General features: G+C 31.6%; 1 protein-coding gene across 2 annotated transcripts in view; it reads right to left on the bottom strand.

The window, feature by feature from the left end:
* LOC140452001 (probable G-protein coupled receptor CG31760) overlaps positions 1 to 22808 on the bottom strand; it is a 1472120-nt gene that overhangs the window by 252012 nt on the left and 1197300 nt on the right. For both annotated transcript variants that reach the window (XM_072546009.1, XM_072546010.1), the window contains exon 9: positions 15025 to 15163. In XM_072546009.1, coding sequence (XP_072402110.1) covers positions 15025 to 15163 — 139 coding nt within the window. The remainder of the gene's footprint in view (positions 1 to 15024; positions 15164 to 22808) is intronic.

The following is a 22808-nucleotide window of genomic DNA, read 5'->3' as shown; positions in this document are numbered from 1 at the left end:
CACATGTGGGTTTTGAACTCTAATCGTCTGGGACGTCTGTGTCGAATTCTTACCACTAATCCACGAAGGATAGTGATTATTCCGTGACAAGAGTGTATGAAACAAGAGTGTGTCCTCACATCAAAGTAGAAATTAATCTTGGTTAATAATTTAAAACTTTAGATTAAATAATTACTATTAATTAAATTATTTTATTCACTTTTTTGCTTTATTGCGGTCAATCAGTTTTTACTTTATGTGAAATTAAAAAATGGAAATACGTCACACATACGTTACACATAATAATTATGACCGAGGTGATTTAGCTCGAAGCTAACGTCTAAAGGTGTGAGACTATCGATAAAGGTAATGTAAATTATAGGTTTCTACCGATTATTTCACACCTCTACGAGTTTTATCTCTTTTATTTCACAAGGTAACTGTGTTTTCTATCTCTTACGTTAAAAAACCGGGTGGTAAGACACTCATCACTGTATATATATATATATATATATATATATATATATATATATATATATATATATATATAAAGTAGTTAGGTATTATTGACTGACACGTTATGTAAAATAAAGTTTTATTTTGAGGTTGCAGTCATTAATAGGGCAGGAAATTAAACTCTTTGTTCTTTATTCAAGCTTTCGCAAAATTTATTTGCTTCTTCAGGATATGCTAAAATATGGTATCAGTAAATACAACGAAATTAGAACTAAATAGCATTGTATAAAACTAGTAAAAAAACTTACAACATGAGGTTAATCCATTAAATTTTCAAATTTGCAAAACATTAAAACTTAACTTATTTTAAAAATTATACAGTTATGTAAGTACAATATTCCAATTTAATTTAATTTTGTAAAAATTCATTTTGACATTGATTGTTTGATTTATGTCAGAAAGACACTCGTTTCTGTTTATTATATTTTTTGTTGTTGATAACTAGCTCTTGATTGTTATTATGGTTACGTACAAAGTGGCGCCAAATATGAATATTTAAATTTTTTGAAATTCTAATATTTATAGTCAGAAAATCTAATATTGGAAAATTATAGTATTAATTTTCGTAAGACAGAATGTAATTATAGATATTGCTTAGTTTATCAATATCAGTTTTTTTATTAACGCATTGATATTTATTTATGCATACCATTTCTAAGAATTCTCTTTTATTTAATTGGTTTTCGCGTCTTAATATATTAGTTTCATTGAAATTAAATGAATGATTTTTATTAATTGCATGATCTATTAATGCACACGTATTTTTATTATTTCTAAGGTCACTTTTATGTGATGTTAGTCTACCTATTAGATTTCTAGATGTGTGTCCGATGTATGACTTATCACAATTTTCGCATGGTATTATATAAACTACATTTGAGCTTTCCATAATGCTAATAGGTGATTTAGTTTTTGTATACAATGATGCTAATGTTTTAACATTTTTAGTTGTAATTTTAATATCAGAATAGTTAGCAAAGACTTTAGTTAGTTTGGGTGTTAATGTTGGTATGTAAGGTAGTGATGTGAAAGTAAATTGAGATTGCACGATTTGTTGATTTGGTTCTCTTGTTTGATTCATGTCAATCATTCTATTATTAGGATTATTAAATAAAAATTTGTTAATTATTTTAATTGGGTACGAATTCTCTAATAAAATGTCTTTAAGTTCTAATAACCCTTTGTTGATGTTATTGATGTGTGATAATTTGACTATTCTGTTTTTTAAAGCCAATATCAAATTTATTTTCATATGAGGTGGATGTTGTGAATGATAATTAATAAATCTGTTACTAAATATAGGTTTTCTGTACCATTCAGTGCTTAATACATTTTGTGCATTACGTTTGATTTTTATGTCAAGATATGGGATGCTATTTTCTATCTCTTTTTCACATGTAAATTGTAAATGTTCACTATAATTATTAAAAGTTTGTAAAGTTTCATTTATTTTGTCTGCAGGTAAAGCAAGTATTAAGTCATCTACAAATCGTTTGATAAATGGGATATGAAAAGGCAACTTTTTTAAAGAATCTCTTATTAAATCGTCTAGTACATAATTACATAATATACATTATATACTTGAGCCCATAGGTGTGCCAAAAATTTGTTTATATAATGCATTATCAAAAATCAATACATTAGAATCAAAAATGAATTCTAAAGTGCTTAAGAACGTTTTTTTGTTAATTTTGCAATTTATTTTGATTTTATCCCAATGTCTGTTTATACTATCATTAATAATATGTAGTGGTAAATTAGTAAATAAAGATATAACGTCAAAGCTTACTATTATATAATTATTTGGTAGTTGATAGTTATTGATAAAATTACTTAGTTCAAAGGAATCTTGTATAGAGAAACTATTATCTAAGTTATATGACCTTGTAAGAATATCATTCAAAAATTTTGCTAATTTATTGTTTGGTGAATTAATTGAACATACAATTGGTCTCATTGTTAAGTTAGGTTTATGTACTTTTGGTTGTGCATAAAAGCGTGGTGTGACAGAGTTATATATAGTGAGAGTTGAGGCTTCTTCTTTAGTGATCATTTTTTTATTTTTCAATTCGGTAACTATTTTGTTAGCTTTCTGTTGCAAGGTACTTGTGGGATTGTTCTGTAATTTTTTATAATATTTAGGATCATTTAAAAGTTCATAACTTTTATTATAGTAATCATCTTTGTACATTGCAACAGTCACATTTCCTTTATCACTTCTCACGATGTATATCTCAGGGTGTTCTTTGATAAATTTTTTACATTCATGATATAAACTATTTAAAAAATGATTATTATTTTTATTTTTGTGTAAATAGTTAGTTATGATGTTAGTGCATTGAGCTCTGACTAAGTTTTTTTTATTTTCAGAAAATCTAGTTATTGTACTTTCGATATCAGCTAGTATATTTGAAATTTTATTTAATAGTAATTTAATAGTACAGCCACTTTGTACGTAACCATAATAACAATCAAGAGCTAGTTATCAACAACAAAAAATATAATAAACAGAAACGAGTGTCTTTCTGACATAAATCAAACAATCAATGTCAAAATGAATTTTTACAAAATTAAATTAAATTGGAATATTGTACTTACATAACTGTATAATTTTTAAAATAAGTTAAGTTTTAATGTTTTGCAAATTTGAAAATTTAATGGATTAACCTCATGTTGTAAGTTTTTTTACTAGTTTTATACAATGCTATTTAGTTCTAATTTCGTTGTATTTACTGATACCATATTTTAGCATATCCTGAAGAAGCAAATAAATTTTGCGAAAGCTTGAATAAAGAACAAAGAGTTTTACTTTCCTGCCCTATTAATGACTGCAACCTCAAAATAAAACTTTATTTTATATATATATATATATATATATATATATATATATATATATATATATATATATATATATATATATATATATATATATATAATGTAGGAATTAAAAACTTAAGAGATTACAGACTTTACTAAACACAAACTAACCTACATTCAAGATAAATAAAAAATTTCTATTCTGGAATTTAATTATGTCAGAAAAATATGATTAAATTTAATGCCATATTTTATCTAGTGCTAACATACGTCTCGTTTCCCATAATGCCGTATTATTAAAGTTCTTTTTACAGATCATTTTAATCATACGTTGGATAAGTGGTATTAAACATAATTTTATTGCAGACATAAACAGTTTTATAAGTACACAATGTAGCAGACATGGAACGATGGAAAAGAGTTTATGGGATTTTTAACTTAATTGAAAACATGCTGATAATAAAAAGAATCACAACCGCGTAACCGGTGGGATTAAGAAGATAGGGAGATCAAGGGACATATGCAAAGAAGGAGCTCGAGCAAGAAAATCCAAGCACAGAATAGAACAGTACGTTGCAAGAAGCTTGAGAAGAGATACTACTTGTCAAAAGTAGCTTGACACTTGACCTTTTTGATATTAGACTCCATCTATGATGCACAGTCGACAGCAACATAATTGATCATTATTATTTTTTGACCGTTGAAAGTGGAAAGTACTTGTACAGTCTGCGACAAAAAATATTGTTTTTTATTTCATCTATGTTGAAAGAGCTGTTATTGTGATTGATTTGAGTTTTTAAATTATTATTAGCATATATTTTCAATCACAATTAGAAGGCAAAATCTTGTCTGGACGAACAAAGAAGGTAATAATAAATGTGATTGTTTTCCTGCAGTGAGAGGCGATATAAAATCAGCCTGTTAAAAATTCTAAAAAGTTTAGGAGCGTGCTGCCTTGGCAAAGGAAGTAAGTTTAAGTACCATAAACCGGATTTTTCGTGAATTAAAAAATATTATTATTTTTTACGCTAAATGAATTTAGAGAAAAAAGGAGAGACAGATTTTTATTTCGTCGTATAATATTAAATTTTTATATCACGGAAAAACGAGTTTTTACCTTGCGACATAAAACATAAAAAATAGTGAAGACAATTTTTATACGAGGTCATATGAGAAAATGATGAGGTATATGGGATCATGATGAAAGAAAGTGAAGAATAACAGGAAAATTCTAATGGAAAACCCGATCTACAAGTTAGGAATATTAAAAATTATAGGGAAGAAAATTAGCCCATTGAAATAGAGATATGTTTCTTCAGAGAGTAATCTTCTTTTTTTAGTGCGCCGTCTCCTTTCGAAGGTTGGTAATCTAAATAGCAATTGTAGCTTTGGAAACTGCTGCACGAAAGAATTCTGTGGATGAGCGGTCAAATTATCTCCTCAGGTCTTTCAGCCACGAGCTCTGGCGTCTTCCAACTGATCTTATGCCCTGCATTTTACCTTTCATTATAATTTGGAGTAATTCATATCTTTCACCTCTCAACACATGACCCAAGTATTGTATTCTTCTCTCGTTGATTATGGTGAGTAATTCTTTTTGTTTACTTAAGCGCCGAAGTACCTCACCATTGGTAACTTTTTGTATCGATGGAATTCTCAGCATTCGTCTGTGCCTATACATTTCAAAGACATCTAATCTTTTTTCTGTTTCAGAGTCCATTGTCTAACTTTCCCAGCCATATAGTAAAACCGAGAAAACGTAATATCTGATCATTTGAATTCTGAACTCTAGACTAAGGTCTGATCTTTATGTTTATATATTTATAAATGTTTTTATATTTATGAGTGTGTTCATCGCTTGTTCGATTCTTGATAGGATTTCTTTTTTTTTTTGGTTACACTGGTTGTTGATATTTGCTCCCAACTATTTTATGGAAGTTACCTGTTCTATTATTTTTTTCTTAGTATAAATAGGTACGTCTGTTGGCATCTTTGAAATTACTAGAATTTTACTTTTGAAAACATTTTGATGTAAACCGAACATTTCGCTATACCGAACTACCGCATTTATTATATTTTGTAGTTCTTATGCGTTGCTTGTTATTAGGACTGTATCATCAGTGATATGATGTTATCTATCATGGTTCCGTTAATCTTGATTCCACCTTGAACCTAGTCTAATGCTTTTCTGAATATAGATTTCGAATACAGATTAAATGATAGCGGCAATAAGACGCTCTAACGTCGGAATTCGTATATCTTCGGATATTGTGTGCTCTTTTTCAATTGTTGTCGTTTGGCGCCAATATAGTTCTGAGATAATTCGTCTTGTTCGCCAATTGTTCTCAGATTTTTCGATAGTCAATGAAACATGCATATACATCTACATTAATGTCTCTGCATCGTTGTGTTAACAAATTTAAGACAAAAAGAGCTTCTTGTGTTCCCAATCCATTTCGAAATCTAAATTAAGTGTCACTCATCTGAAACTCACACTTCTTGTAAATTCGTGTATGAATAATTCTGAGAAAAGTTTGAAGGGCATGAGACATCATGCTTAATATTCAACAGTCATCGAATATTAGATCATCCTTGGATGGTGGAGAACAAGGTCTATCATCGTCAAAAAGTGTCTGAATATATTCTTTCCATCCCTCCACTTTGTCTTCTGTATCTATAATTATCTCGTTATTATTATTTTTTAATATTGTTTCTTATCTCTTTCTGGACCTTTTTCTATTCCTTATCTTCAGGAGTTTTCCAAGTATAAAGCCTTCGTAAGTGGTGTCTACATCATGTGACCATGATAAATTAGTTGTTGGTAATCGCCAATTCACTTAATCCTTCTCCAGATCTCCTCTTACATTTCTTTCACTGATGCCGAATTTTCCAAATATATCCTATAGGTTGTCATTTTATGTAGTGTTGACAACTTTTGTGGTATTACCAATTTAAGAAAAGGTGTCAAACACCAATACGAAAACTACTGGGGACTATCCAGTTAATTCGCTTTTTGAGCCTTAATAGCTAAATATTAACGTTATGTGTAGACAAAGATTACATCAGATTACAATATACCTTAGTAAAAGGAATAATTAGGATAAATATAAGGAATAATTAGCTTAAACTAGCTGAAAAAGGAAAAAGTCGCCACAGAGAGATCTCGATCAGAGGATCGCAACAGAGACAGCCAAGGCTAGTTGCTGTTACCAGATCTCTCTGTGGTGATATTTCCAAAAAACGATTTTTGGTTAGTGTCAGTCTTTTTATAACTGTTTTAATTTCTTTTACAGAAAAAGGTACCAAAACTGGTTAAAAAATAAAAAGCATTATGTTTAAAAATTGCATAAATCCTATCTACTGTATATTCACCATTTATTGAGTGTATATAGAATTTAAATCTTTTTTTATACATTCTGAGCAAAAATACCAATTGATTAACGTTCTGGTAAATTATTCTCCAAACTTTCTTTCCCAGTAAAAGCGTCTGTCATAGATAATTGAGACTGTCTTAACATGTGTCCATAGGTATTTTACGTTCATGTAATACACTTATAAGCCCACGTTTTGCATATTATCGAAATGAATTTAATTGCAGTAAATTGGTAATGATAGGAGTTCTAGCAGACGACGGTCGGTAGCTGTTTGGAATTCGATAAACTATAAATAGATACCATTCCTTCTGGTATGCAGAAATATTAATAGTTCCGAAGGGTGGTTAATTAAGGGTTACTGCTTTAGGTTATGTACAGTGTTCTCCACTAGTAGCTTAATAAAGATTTCAACATCCGAATCCCAAGGTCGTGTACTGGGTGTATATAATGGAAGTTGTTTATGGAGTAAATTATAAATTTCCCTAAATATGACTGATATTTTAGGCCTGATATGCCTAAATTTCCCTGATAATTTTTAACTGCCCAGATAATTACAGGTGTACGTGGTTGAAATGGAATCGATTAATAAATCGACTATCGATAGAAATCGATTATAAAATCGAATCGATTTTAGAGTTAAACTAAATCAAATCGATTATCGAATCGATTATTGAATTGAATACATTATCGAATCGATTATGGAATCGAATCGATTATCAAATCGATTTTCGAATCGGATCGATTATTGAAACGAATCGATTATCAAATTAAATCAAATCAAATCAAATCAAATCCAATCGATCATCGAATGGATTATTGAATCAATTATCAAATCAATTATCGAGTCGATTATCGAATTAAATAGAATCGATTATCGAATCGTATATCGAATCAAATATCGTATTGAATTTATTATCGAGTCTATTATGGAATCGAATGGATTATCGAGTTGTATCGATTATTGAATCAAATCCACTAGATTATCGAATCAAATCGAATAGATTTATCAAATTCAATAGAGTCGAATCTAGAATTAAATATTGAATCGAATCGATTCGATTATCGAATCGATTAACAAAATTTCTACTGATATAAATTTTTTTGAACTAAAAAAAGATTACTTCGCTATGGACATCATTTAGATGAGAAAGACAAAAGAGCTTCAAAGGCTCTTCAAAAAAGTCAGATAGTGGGACTGACACAATTTATAATTCTACGTGAATTCCATTTCAAAATCATTCATAGACATTCGACAGAAATTTGACTTGACCTAACTTGTCAGTCGTTAAATCAATTCACAAGGCATTATCTCCTATTTTTTTCTCATTTGTAACAAATTTGAACACCACACTCTCTTCTTCCTTTTTTTTGGAAAGTACTGCAATGACTATAAAACTAGCAGCTCTAATGATTACATATTGATCTTTCCGATATTTCGGATGGATCATCAACGAATGCGAACGTTCGCTACAATGTAAATGATCCTATTTTGCAGAGAATCAAACAAACACCTACGAATTCGTTCCCTCGTTCGTTTGTTTGGGTTCGCTTTGATTTGACTCTACTTAATAATACTTATGAGCTAGTAATTGACACGAAAATTTACCGAAGTGCAAATTCAGTGTTTGTAAAGGAACTGTACCCAAAATGAACACCACAGAACAAAATCTGGCAACGTGGCAGCAATGTGGTTGATTCGCCAACCACAACGCGTCATATACTTTAAGTTACCGTTGAAGATATGCTGATGATACCGTCTTAATAGCAAGCAACGCACAAGAACTACAAAATATAATAAATGCGGTAGTTCACCACAGCGAAATGTTCGGTTTACATCTAAACGTTTCCAAAACTAAAACTTTAGTATTTTCAAAGACACCAATAAACGTACAGGTGTATGCCAAGGGTCAAATAATAGAACAGGTAAATTCCATAAAATATTTGGGAACAAATATCAACAGTCAGTGTAATCCAAAAAAAGAAATCCTATCAAGAATCGAACAAGCAAGGAAAACATTCATGAGCATGAAAACATTTTTTACAAGATCAGACCTTAATCTACAGCTTAGAATCCGAATGATCAGATGTTACGTTTTTTCTGTCTTACTATATGGCTGTGAAAGTTGGACAATGGACTCTGAAATAGAAAAAAGAATAGATGCCTTTGAGATGTATATATACAGTCGAATGTTGAGGATTCCATGTATACAAAGAGTTACTAATGTTGAGGTACTTCGTCGCATGTGTAAACAAAAAGAATTACTAAGAATAATCAAAGAGAAGAAAATGCAATACTTGGGTCATGTGTTGAGAGGCAAAAGATATGAATTACTTAAAGTTATACTGGAAGGAAAAGTACAGGGCAAAAGATCAGTAGGAAGACGCCAGAACTCGTGGCTGAAAGACCCGAGGAGATGGTTCGACCGCTCATCCGCAAAGATCTTTTGCGCAGCAGTTTCCAAAACTACAATTGCCATTTGGATCGCCAACCTTCAAAAGGAGACGGAGCAATGAGAAGAAGACCGTTGAAGGTGATCACAGTTTTTTGCCGTTTTTAAAAGTTAGAAAACTAATTTACAAAGGATTTATACATCAAACTCAAGATAATACATCACAGTATTATAATCTTTTATTATCTATTCAGATTCTATTGACGCTAAGATAATATATCTTGATTTACTGAACATAACCTCAAAGTAGCACATGTTGATTTTACAATTTTTCTATTGAAATGTATTTTGCTTTTGTTTATATTAAATCATTACATTCTTTTTTTACTTCAATCTGACTTACTTAATTAATATTTCTAAGAATTAAATTGCCGTGTGGTGGTTCAAGTCATTAAATTTTTCACAGTATTTGTATACAACAATTATACGTATCTTCGCAGTAAAATGGAACACTGCAATAGTAAAAGTAGCATCCAAGGCGACTATTACTTCATTATCTAATTCGACAAGGTTGAATTTCTTGATATTGATTCAGATCACTCCATAGACGATTCAGCGTTCCACCATCAGGTAAGAACAAATCGAATTTTTGACGATGGTAATTCTTCCTCAGGCAAAGACGATATAGAAGAGAACCAAGAGAACACAGTAAAGTGCGATAAATGAAGGACCTGTTGATAACAACTAGTTGTTATCAACATGTCCTCGAAGACACTTTGTCTCAAGACCATGTAACCTATGTAGAGCCATACGTCGCCATGTTACCAATTGCAACGGTAACTTGAACATCCTAATTTGTAATAATATATAATGTAACATAACTATAAATTAAGAACATTTAACAGGTTTTTACCCATATATTTTAGTGGCTCATAGCATGTATACTTCGTTACACTGATGATGGAAATTAACTTTCCGAAAACGTTCTGAATGTAATTGTGATATAGCCCGTTTGGGCATTTTATTATACAGTGTGTAAAAGCCAAATGGAATAAATTCATTATTTAAGTTACTGTACATATTTATAAAAAATCCCGAAAGACGTCAAATTTAAATTATAACTTGACATTCTTTAACGTAAAAATGCAACCCCTACCTTCAACCCCCTTAGAATGACAGGTACAACCCCCAATTTTTAAAATAGGAAGTATAGGCTTGTGATATATCGTTTGAAAGGTCTTTTCATTCTCCATTCAAAAATGTTGTCGCTTTCAAGTTTATTAAGATTAATTAAGATAAAATAAATTAAAATCATGTGGTTACCGAAATCCGCTAAAATATACTCAAAACTTATTTCCCGTTTAGGTCTTGATAATGAGAAAGTGAACAAAAACCATAGCAATGTGGTTTTTAGATGGTAACCATTAAAAAACTTTAAAGAATTTCCTTGGCAACGTTATTTTAACACGCATTAGTAAATTGTTTGATTTAAGTTGTCAGTATTTTAATTTAAGTAAAAAGTTCGTTCAATTTAATTCTGAAAAATGGTTAGATTATCGGAAATGCATAAAATAACAGTTTTACAAATGATTGGTTACGGAGATAACACCCGAACACAACAGGAAGTAACTCGCCTATTTCATGAGAAATTTCCTAATTTACCGCCTATATCTCAAGGAACAATAAGTAAAATAGAGAAGCAGTTTCGCGAGTTTGGTCATGTAAGGCAGATAAAAAAAGCAGCTGCCAATGCACTGAGTGATGAACTCAAATTAGATGTGTTGCTTGAGTTTCAGGAAAATCCACATACATCGAGTAGACAGGCATCCACTACATTCAATGCTAGCCATACATCGATAGTAAACATATTAAAAGAAAATAAATTGCATCCCTATAAGATGATACCTACTCAGGAGCTCATGGAAGATTTTGATAGGAGAACTTTTTTTTGTGAGCAAATGATGGACATGTTGGATAACAATATTATCCAATTAGAAGACGTTATGTTTTCTGATGAGTGTACTTTTTCACTTAACGGTCATGCTAATCGGCAAAATTGCCGCTACTGGGCCACGGAAAATCCTCACTGGATGAGAGAAGAACACACTCAATACCCTCAAAAGGATAATGTTTGGGCAGGGATTGTAGGAAACACTATCATTGGTCCCTTTTTCATTGAGAGCAACTTGAATGGCAACAATTATTTGGCACTACTTCAAAATGATGTCATTCCAACGTTGGCAAATTTATATCCTGATCCAGGAAACCCTCAAGTTCCAGCGAATACGATATGGTTTCAGCAGGATGGAGCACCACCACATTACCAACTTAATGTCCGGCAGTACCTCGATACAATATTTCCCAATCGGTGGATAGGGAGGCGAGGACCGATTAAATGGCCAGCGCGATCACCTGATCTTACATTATTAGATTTCTTTTTATGGGGATATGTGAAGAGCCATGTGTACAAAAGTAAACCTTCTGATTTAAATGACTTAAAAGAACGAATAACGCTTGCGATTAGGTCGATCACGCCTGTTATGTTAAATAATGTTAGAAGACAGTTTTATTTGAGATTAGGATGTTGCCAAGACGTTCGCGGTGAACATTTTGAACATCTACTTCATTAACAGTCATAGTTCTTTTTCGTGTTCTACATTTTATTACGTTTTGCATTACATTTTAGTTTTTGATTGTATTGTAGCGAATTTCGGTAACCACATGATTTTAATTTATTTTATATTAATTAATCTTAATAAACTTGAAAGCAACAACATTTTTAAATGGAGAATGAAAAGACCTTTCAAACGATATATCACAAGCCTATACTTCCTATTTTAAAAATTGGGGGTTGTACCTGTCATTCTAAGGGGGTTGAAGGTACGGGTTGCATTTTCACGTTAAAGAATGTCAAGTTATAATTTAAATTTGTGTTTCGGGATTTTTTATAAATATGTACAGTAACCTAAATAATGAATTTATTCCATTTGGCTTATACACACTCTATACCTTTTATAAAGGATTTGAAATAAAAAAATTTTTTATTTATAAATTACTACAAAAATACGGGTTTTTGCAGTTATCTCGTCATTTGTTAATGAATTTTAATTTAGAAACTCTTGAGATGCCAATCTTTGGGTATGTGTTTTTATGTTCATATCTTATTAAATAATATTAGGAGCTTTTTCTTTTTTAAATGTCACTCTTAAAATTTTAATTTTATAAATGATCGCAGTGTTCAATATAAAGTAAAGCGTTTTTAGACGATTTCAAAATTTTTTGGTATAATTAACTATAGCAGGTGCAGAAAACTACCCTATAGGATAAATGGTAAAGTTTTAGGTGATAGATTCAGAAAAATAGAAAAATCGTAGTTGAAATATGCAGACAGTGTGTGAAATACGAGCCTCAAACTCAATATCTAGTCTGCAAACTGCATTAAATCGTCCGAAGTAATTTATGGACCAAAAAATAAAGGAAATAAAAGAGTGATCACAAAAGAGTAATATATTTTATCACAATTTGAGAATGGTATTTTAAACAAAACATTGAGTTTTCATTTAGTGTTAGATCTTTAGTTCATTTAGATCTTTAGTTCTAGTGTATCGATTTTAAAATATTGATCCCTAAAAAAAGTTTCGGTGTTAAATTAGGAATATACGGTAGTGATCCAGAAGTCGCTGTTAATTTTGTTATTGTACTATTTTGTATTGCATTCGTTAGTGAATGGTTTGTCGATGTATTTTGTGTTATTTCTTGATTTTGACTTATGGTTAACAGGTTAAGTGCCACCATATTGAAAATCTAACACTCTAAAATGCGAATTTGCGAATTTTGATTAAAATTCCCTGTTGGAGTTTTGCGACCACCAGCAAGAATTTTATCACAAAATGCCTATGATAGTCCAACGTGCATCACGCCTTAACGTGTATATTCCTGTTGATAATGTGTCGTAAAATCTAACAATTTTCTTGTCAGTACTTAGATTAGAGCGGTACAATGCAGTCGTACGAGAAGGAGAAACAAAAACTTAAAAAATATTGGCAAGAAATCTGTCAGATGGCGACACGTATCTTTCGGACAAGTACCAACCAACTGATTCTGGTGACCGTGAAAATCAATCGAGAACTCCGAAACAGAATAAAAAAGAAAACATGTGGCCGGATATACCAAACCGTTGGGACAAGATCTATCGGCGTACACCAGTAAAGAAAAAGAAAATACGAATTTCAGAGAACATGTTGATGCTGCTATAGAATCTGACGTTGCCAAACATTCTGAAGTCTCCGAACAGGAAATTTTAGAAGAACCATTAGTATTCAATTCAATGTATAAAGCTATTGTCTGAGGGCCGGTTAACAGTGAAAATTTATAGAAATTTACATTTGCGGACTACAATTGTGTAGGTTTTCATATACAATTATACGAAAACTTCTACAACAAATCGTCCTTTTAATTTTAATTCTTCGAATATTTTGTAGACGATGGTCTTTTATCTATGATGATAAATATCTAATTTATTTTGATCAACTGATTTTGATTTTTTTTTAATTTCTAGGTCGAAGAAACAAATGTCGCTGAAATAAAACGATGTCTGGGTATAGTTATATGAATGGGATTATGTCATTTTCCATCTTTTCATTCGTACTGGTCAAAGAATGATCTTTATGTGAATAATATCAAAAAAGTAATGTTAAGGAATCGCATCCAGTTATTGTTGCATTTCAACGATAATTCAGTAACAACAGATAACCGTTTTCAGAAGATCGTTCCCTTGGTTAGCAGACTAAAGAATAAACTCAAGGCTGTCATCGTTCCAAAGAAAAACGTGTGCATTGACGAAAATTAGTGCTTTTTCAAGGGTAACTAAAATTCAAGTAGTATATTGTCAACAAGAGGCACAAATTTAGGATAAAATTATTAAAATTTTGTCTGGAAGGTGGTTATATCTACGATTTTAACTTATAATGTGGAAAAGAATACGCGGAAGGTAGCACTGTAGCAACAAATGTAGTGATAACACTTATGAATTGAGTACTTAACAAAGGATGAACACTTGCGATTGATAACTACTACAGTTCTGTCACACTTGCACATGAACTCCTACACCGAGAAACTTATATGATTGGTACGCTATGTGCAAACCACAAATATAATCCCAAAAACGTCATTTCCACAAAATTAAAAGTAGGCGAGCATCTAGCTGAACAAAGGATTCGGGGATCGTTGTTCACAAGTGAAGAGAAAAGCGAGATGTGCTGATCATTAGTACCAAATTTGCTGACGAAATGGTGAAATGCAGAAGGCAAATGAAAAGCTATAATTCGCCATTACGTAAAGCAATAAAATGGTACACAAAATTATCGATGGAGCTCTTGCCGGCACAGCACTTTTAAATGCCTATGTCGTGGACCAAAGCATTGCCAATGAAAGCATGACGAGTAACAAATTCAAGAAAGAGGTAATTCGAGGCCTATTAGGAGATTTTATTGTCACACCAGTCATTATGGAAAATAGTCACAAACTCAGCGATGTTGGTCGTGAAGGCAGAAGACGCTGTACAACGTGGTACGCAAAAATCACATGTGGTTTTTAGTCCTAGAACTAAGTTTATCTTCATTCGAGTTGGGCGTTCAGAATAATAAGTGATAAACTTGTTGCTTGATGTAGTTTTTGTGATGAAGTATTCGACTAAGAATGCTGTAAAAACACTTTTTAATAATAATATTCAAGTTTTTTGTTGCTTTAAGTTCTTATATTTAACAATTCTAAAATTTTGCTTGAGGTGAGATATCAAGTAAAAATTCTTCACAACTGAAAATAAATGTTTATAATGCACACTGTTTTTATAAAAGTTTCCTGTAAAGTAGAGATAATACGCTTCATTTGTATTTTTAAGCAAATTATTCATTAGTGAATGAAAAAGATTACAAAAAATAATTACTTACATTGATATATTAAGAAACACTGATAATAAGAACTCGTTGTAAATTGCCATGGAGATAAATCGGCTTTCATTGAACTCGGATGGCGCTTTTCTCACAACAATGCACAGTCTGATTCCCCAAACCAAAAAGAGGACTTCCACTGAAACAAAACAATAAAAACATGCTCCAATAAGTTCGTCACAAGCTACACAGTCAAAATATAATAAGAGTTTTACAAAAATATGTTTCTAAATCTCTTTGTTCCATTGGGGATATTTAAGAAAGTATTTTTTATTGGGGCAAATAAATCCGCCGCAACCGCTTCGAGTTTTTTTTCTCAGCGAAAAACACAAGCAGAGATATATAATAATATAAAGAACACAATTATACTTTAATAAAATTTTATAATCTGATATGTACAGTATTGTTTCTAACTGAACATTTGGTTTAACTTTAAGAATAACACTGTTGAATACTGCTTTGGTTTGGTGTGGTATGACAGATGCAATACACTTGAATTTTTTACAAAACAACATCAAAATAAATTGTTTTTGAAAAGCAGGACTTTTGCGTTATAATTTTTGAGGTACATATTTTTTAATATTTTAAGTAGAAAATATAAAAAGCGAAATGTACATACTACGCAGTCTGAAGATGATTTTATATTTTTATTTATATATGACTTTCTCTCAATAATAGTCAACTCCATATATCGCCATTTTTTCAACAAATATTCGTGGATTTTACGGGTAAATTATGGCGAACAATAAATGTGGGGAAAGTTTAGTACCTTGGAAGGAACTTGAAAGGAGAAGATCGGCACGGGACTGGCAAGGTTAAAGGCGTAGGCAAGTAGATGTTTCTTGTCCTCAACACAAGACGAGAAGCAAGGTTCTAAGGTGGTTGATTTTGAAGAACTTAGATTATTATTGTCGAAGCAGGTATCATCCATACGATTATCTATAAGGACGAAGTCATCTGCAAATTCCTTCTTACAAGTATGTTCTAAAAGTGTCGTGAATAGTTTTGGAGAGACTGTGTATCCTTGCCGTACTTCTCCTATTAGGTTCTTTATCACTAGTAAGTGGTCGTTAGTGCTGTATCCCGATCTAAATCCAGCTTGTTCTCTAGGCTGATAGAAGTCTAATTTAACGTCCAGTCTTTTTTTGATAATTTTTGTGAAAAGTTTATAGATGTGTAAAAGCAAACTGATAGGACGGTAGTTGTTTAAATCTGTTATGTCTCCTTGCTTGTGTAATAAAGTAATGACTGCAATATTCCATTGAGAAGGAGTTTTTCCTTGGTAGATGCATTCGGTGAAAAGCTTGGCCACAGCCCGGATAATTTTATTTCCACCTAGTTTGATCGCTTCGATCATTATCATCATAAGTGGCTCGACAATCCGTTGTGGATCTTGGCCTGCTCACAAAGAAGTCGCCACTCCTGTCGATTCCTGGCAACTTCCCTCCATCTTCTAACCCCTAGAATCTGTAGGTCTTCTTCCACATCATCAATCTATCTCATTCGTGGTCGTCCTCTTTTTCTTGTGTCCTCCGGTTTTGAAAATGTTAATCTCTTCGTGTATTCGTGATCTGACATCCTAGCAATGTGTGCAGCCCATCTAAGTCTCTGCACTTTAACGAATTTGCTTCGATCATTACTCCTTTGTTATTTTTCATTTCGAAAAGTGCCGTTTTGGTTTCGTGTAAAGTTATTTCTGGCATTAATTCTGATCCCTGGATTGTGATTTTGGGCAGGTGCTGATCTTGCCTTTCGTCGGTGCTCGCATACATTTCGCGATAAAAGGTTTTGACAACCTCAAGGATTTTGGTTCTATTAATAGTAATGTTTTCATCTTTGTTTATTATTTTGTACATATTTTTGTTGTCCATGTTGTTCGTATTTCGCCTCAAAACTTATAAACTTTTGTTTTCTTGAATTATTTTAGTTCTTTTTATTGTATTGTTTTCTCTTACGTCTTTTCGTATTGGCCGGTAGATATTTTTATTTAATTTCCTCATTGTTGTGTAGTTGAAGCCGTATTTTTCCGTCAGCTGTCTTCTTTTACCTACTAGCTCTTGATATTTTGGCTTATTTTTTCTTTATGGGTCAGAACGGTTGGGGAGCACTCCCTTCGCGTTATATATATATATATATATATATATATATATATATATATATATATATATATATATATATATATATATATATATATATATATATATATATATAATCTATTTTATTTTTGTCACTGCCATCTGGGCTGATCCATGTCCTTTTACGCTGAGGCTTTTTATCGAAAAAAGAGTTCATCATGAATAAGTTTTCCTGGTGTAAGAAGTTCAGCAATCTTTGCCCTTGTACATTTTTTACGCAATGGCCATACTGACCCATTGCTACTTTTGCATCATCTTGTTTAAACACCATTTTCGCATTAAACTCGCCCATAAATATGTAATATGCTGGTGTAGCATGTAACGCTGTTTCTAGGTCCTTATAAAATTTTTAATTTATTCATCCGAGTGGGTAGTCGTTGTAGAATATGTCAGGATTACCTTAAGGTTATATCTTGCATTTAGTTTAAAGATGAGCTTTACAATCCTAGGGCGTATGCTGATAATTTCAACTATAGTTTTTTGTTTTGTGTGTGCTTTATATGTATAATGAATCCTACTCCACCATTTGAAGTGTCTTTTTCATTACTAAAATGAAATACGTTTTCTGATTTAAGAGTAATTTTAATTTGGGCTTCTCCGCTTCGACTTATATCGATGATGTCGATGATGTCCCATTTTATGTTTTTCAGCTCTTCCTCCAGTTCCATCATCTTCTGGTCTGACTTAGGAGTTCTAACATTGTATGAAGTAATATGCATTTGTCGCTCTTTGTAGTAGCCTGATTTTTTTTCCGGGGATTCTTAGCATCCTCTGCTCCAAACCTGTTCCAACTGCTACATTGGTTGGAGGTGTTGAAGCCGTCGGAGAGTGAGGGCCGTTCAGTACTTTCCTACTGGATTTATTAAAGCGAAGCTTCTATACTGGCGTTTTATTACCTTCTCTACAGTAAAATGCCGAGGCGAGCGTCACGGAAGTTACGCCACCAAATAGCGTTTCGTGGTTCGCAGTCATAGTAAACAGTCGGAAGAGTTCCTTTTCGTAACGAGGAGAGTCCGTTATACAACATGTAAACTGTTTAAATTTTATTAAAATCTATAAAAAAATAATAAATAAATAATTGAATTATTTCAGTCAGTTTGATTTTGAAAAAACAGTATCGTAAATATATTATTAGACAATAAAAATTTATCAAATTTGGCCAATATTTTTACCAAGAAGTTGTCGAAAAAAAAAAATGGAATAGAATAAATTAAAACAATTTATAAATATAAAAATGACAATATAACACTGAATTTATTAAGATTTCCAAAATATGAACTGGAAAAAATTAAATCATCTTTCATATTGGCTAATCTCCTACCCACAGAAGGTGCAACAGAACGACATTGTTACAGGACATATCATCAACTTCAAAATTAGATGGATAACGAACTGACAACAACAGATTGGGGTTGGAAGCAACATCAACGTGGCATTACGCCCAAATTAACAAAAAAGGAATTAACTCCGGAAATATTACTCAAAGCTATTTGCTGCAGCTGTAACAAATGCAACATGCTGCACAAATTTATGCTCAAATTGTCTTGGTTCTGAAAAATGCTCCAATGTTGAAGAAAAAATGTAGGAGGAAGAAAAATGAAGGATGTCTTGAAGATTTCGAAGATATATACTAGAAACGGGAAGGTTTGTCGAATGTAAAGATGAGGAAATGAAGACAAAGAGATAAAAACTAATGGATAACTGATCAGAATTCAAGATAAAGTATTATGAATAACAAGTTTAATGTATTTAAAAATATTTTAATGAATAACGTAATCAGTATAAAGTATTTAAATTCAATCGTATGATTTTTAGCATAAATTCGTTAAATTAAAATGCCTAATATTTATATTTATATATTATGATACTAGCTGACCCGTCAAACGCTGTTTTGCCTTATAAATTATTTCTAGTTTCTAGATAAATTCTAGTGTAGATAAAAAGTTCCTTACTTATTATAAGTGTGTAAGTATGTGATATATGCGTGAAATGGGCGAGGAACGCTATGAACGATAAGGGAATATAAAAATAACAAACGCCAAACAATATTATTTTCAAGTTATTATAGTTTATTACTTAAAATTACATATCACATATTAATTACGATAGTAACCCTAACAAACAAAATCAATCTCTTAATGCTATAGCGTGAACAATATTTTTTGTTAGCCCATCTTTAGCGAGCACAAACAAACTCGATGGTTTACCCACTCGAGAGCATGCTACGTACAATTGCCCGTGTAAAACACATGGTGTACTGAAATCTAAGCTACAAATAGACATCGTTTGGCCTTGGGATTTGTTGATTGTCATTGCAAATGCCAATCTAATCGGAAACTGAATTCGTTTGAATTGAATTGGCACATCTGTAGGTATGATAGGAATCCGTGGTATTAATATATTTTCACCTTTCAACTTGCCATTTAAAATGCTGGCTTCGATAACGTTTTTTATCAATTTTCGAATGACAAATCGCGTACCGTTGCACAGCCGTGGCGGGTTTAAATTACGAAGCAAGATAATTGGAGATCCAGCTTTCAATTGTAAATTATGCGGTGGCATGCCTGGCAAATCCAGTGAGTTCAAAAATTCTGTGGGAAAATTGACAGCTTCGCTGGCATCGCAAACTGTATCAATAGATTTGTATGATACCAAGTTCCCTGGCAACAACTGTTGTATCTTCAAATTTAAATTGTTGACGTTGAACTATTTCTGTTGCTCCAAACGATGTCATTTGAAAGCAGGAATTGAATGTTCGAATTGACTTCAGGATTAGGTACGTTAGAGTCTGGAGCCGTGCCGATAAGTAAACCATTCAATGGTTCAGGTGGTGTGTCAATTTAAGGTAGTTGCACTTTTCCTGACGCGCAACACATCCCAGGTGGCTCATTTTTGAATTTGAGAGCATAACAATGTGGACATTCCTTATCCATAGCACCAATTACCACTTTTGAATGAGCATAATATTCAATATCGGGCTCGTACTGGAATGCTAGACGCAAAAATGAATCAGATGTAAATGCACGATGTACCTGTTGGCGTTGTTGGTCATTTGTTCTGCGTTTATTAACCGTAAAACGGCGTTATTGTCGTTGTTCTAAACGTATAACTTCATTGCGCTCAGCTCGTGTATCTTCTGATTGTTCTTGACGCAATTGCTGAATGCTCACACGTGCATCAGCATTTTGTTGCTGGACTTGTTCTTCGGTTCTTTGGGATCTTTTATCTCTCATACTTCTGGACCTACTTGTATTACGGCTCAAATCAGCCCCTTTGCGTTTTCTTGGCATTGCTTACTGTACAAAACACATATAAATAGAATTAATGAAATTACTTAATAATGGAAAACGTTATAATTATAATTACGGCCAGGATTATAGCGAAAATATTAGTTTTATGAAAAAAAAATTAAAACAATAGTTGTAAAAAATTCAAATAATTATATAAAAAAAGTATAGGTACTTACAACACAAAAGCCGTTGTTGGTTGCAGCTCGTGGCACGTGTTGAGTACTTTTAAGGTTATGTAAATCACTTGTTTAAATAAAACTTCATTAACTGATATAATCGTGCCAAATACACTTAAAATTAATAATTTTATTATTATGAATAAAATAGTAATAATTAATAGTTATTATGAGAGTTACACAGAAATAGAAAATTGATAATTGTGAACGTTACTACTACACTTGATGCATAAACAATAATCATGGTTGGCCGAAAACTGTGTAGGGAGTGAGAGAAGTCTTGTGTGAGTGAAACACTATAAATGATCAGTTATCGAGCGAGATGAAAAATGATTAAATTACAAAAATAGCCATAAAAAATAGGGGTTGATGATAAAAAAGTAAAAGTTTAGGGTTGTATGTATTTTTTAATGCAACATTATAAAAAAACAAAAATAAAAAATTTCGTCGAAAAATAAAAAAATAAAAATTGAGGGTGAACAACCCTTATCACTTAGGGGTATGAAAAATAGATAGTAGCCGATTCTCAGACCTATTGAATGCGCATACAAAATTTGGTAAAGATCGGTAAAGCCGTTTCGGAGGAGTACGGTAACTAACATTGTGACAGGGAAATTTTATATATTAGATTTTCTATAACCCAAATGTGATTAAAATATAAGAAATAAATTTTTTACTGAAAAAAAAATTGTAGCAGTTACATTTTGTAGATAAAATCTGCATTAATCCTATCTTTAATATTTGGAAAATCAACTATTTTCGCGTGCGTTTTGAAATCTCTTGTTTATCAACATAATATGGAAGCTTACGTTTTTGAAGTAATTAAAGTGTAAATTTTAATAAACAGCTCAAAATTTTTTACATTGACGAATTTTACAGAAATTTTAATACTTGAGTATTTTCGTTTTTTTCTGCATTTTATGAAAACATTTGCCATTTTTTTACACCATCAGAAAGTAAAAATTTCAACAAACAAAAAGCGCACCGAATTTTTTTAAAAGCAAATATTTTGAATTGAGAATTTTCAAATGAAAATTAGAGTACCTTTTCGATATTAAACCAAAATAAGTAGAAAAAATAAATATTCTAAATAGAAAAAATTACACTATGTTTGTGGCATAAAAAGGTAATTTTACACCAAATTTCGTAAAAAAAATATTTTTTTGTGGAAGAAAAAAATAAAAATCCACAAACTCATGTATTTAAATTGTTTGCATAAATTTAAAGGTAATTTAAAAAAGTGTAAACACAACAGTTGTACATAATTTCACGAATTACAACTTTGTTACGTAAGTCTTTTTCATAGTTTTTTTTTATAAACTTTTTTTTACCCTTAGAAATTACCCCTTTTCCACTTCTCGACCTCTGGTAGTCCGTAAATTATGTTTTCTTTTATTGTTGTTTCAATTTTTTCTTTTTCAATGGTTTCCATTCTCACTACCTTTTTGGTTTCAACAATTATCGACCATAGCTCATTTTATGTCTGAATTTTATCTTGTGCTACCCATTACAATTATTTTAAAAAAACCGCACGAAATCAAATTCAACGCACAGTTGTCAATACGAGAATTTCCAGAATGCTGTTTGGGTTTGAGAGGATAAGAAAACAAACAGATGTATATTGACTTTGGCCTGGAGCAGCGGATGCAGCTTGGACTTGACCAATGATAACACCCTCGTCAAATATGTTACCAAAGTTGGACAATAATGCTAATAATTGCTTTGACGATTTGCCGCCTTGTTGACTTTGTAAATCTAAGATGTTCATATTAACGCTAATTTCCGGAATTAATATTGATAGGGTTAATTTATATAAATTATGATCCTCATATAACAGTGGCGGGTGGTGTAAAAAAAGGTTTACTCTTATTTTCGGCAAGATTGATTATAAAAAAAGGGTTTTAGTATATAATTTTACTAATAATAGGCCAAACTGGCAACAGGTATATGTTCTTAAAAAACTTTTAGTGTGTAAATTTTTTACTGAAATCAGCTGAGTACTTTCTGCATATAACATGTACAAATACCTCATGGGAGGGTGATTTTCAACATAAACCATTTTCGTCCACGATCGACTGCCAACGAGATTTGTTTAAATCTGTTATACATGGATAAAGTAAGTTATTGTAATCCCACCAATACTCAATAATTACTGACGATATTATTACTGACTAATTTAAAGA

This window comes from Diabrotica undecimpunctata, chromosome 10, assembly GCF_040954645.1.
Source record: "Diabrotica undecimpunctata isolate CICGRU chromosome 10, icDiaUnde3, whole genome shotgun sequence".
NCBI lineage: Eukaryota > Metazoa > Arthropoda > Insecta > Coleoptera > Chrysomelidae > Diabrotica > Diabrotica undecimpunctata.
Note: the sequence above shows the minus strand (reverse complement) of the source record. Positions and strands in the feature narration are given on the sequence as shown.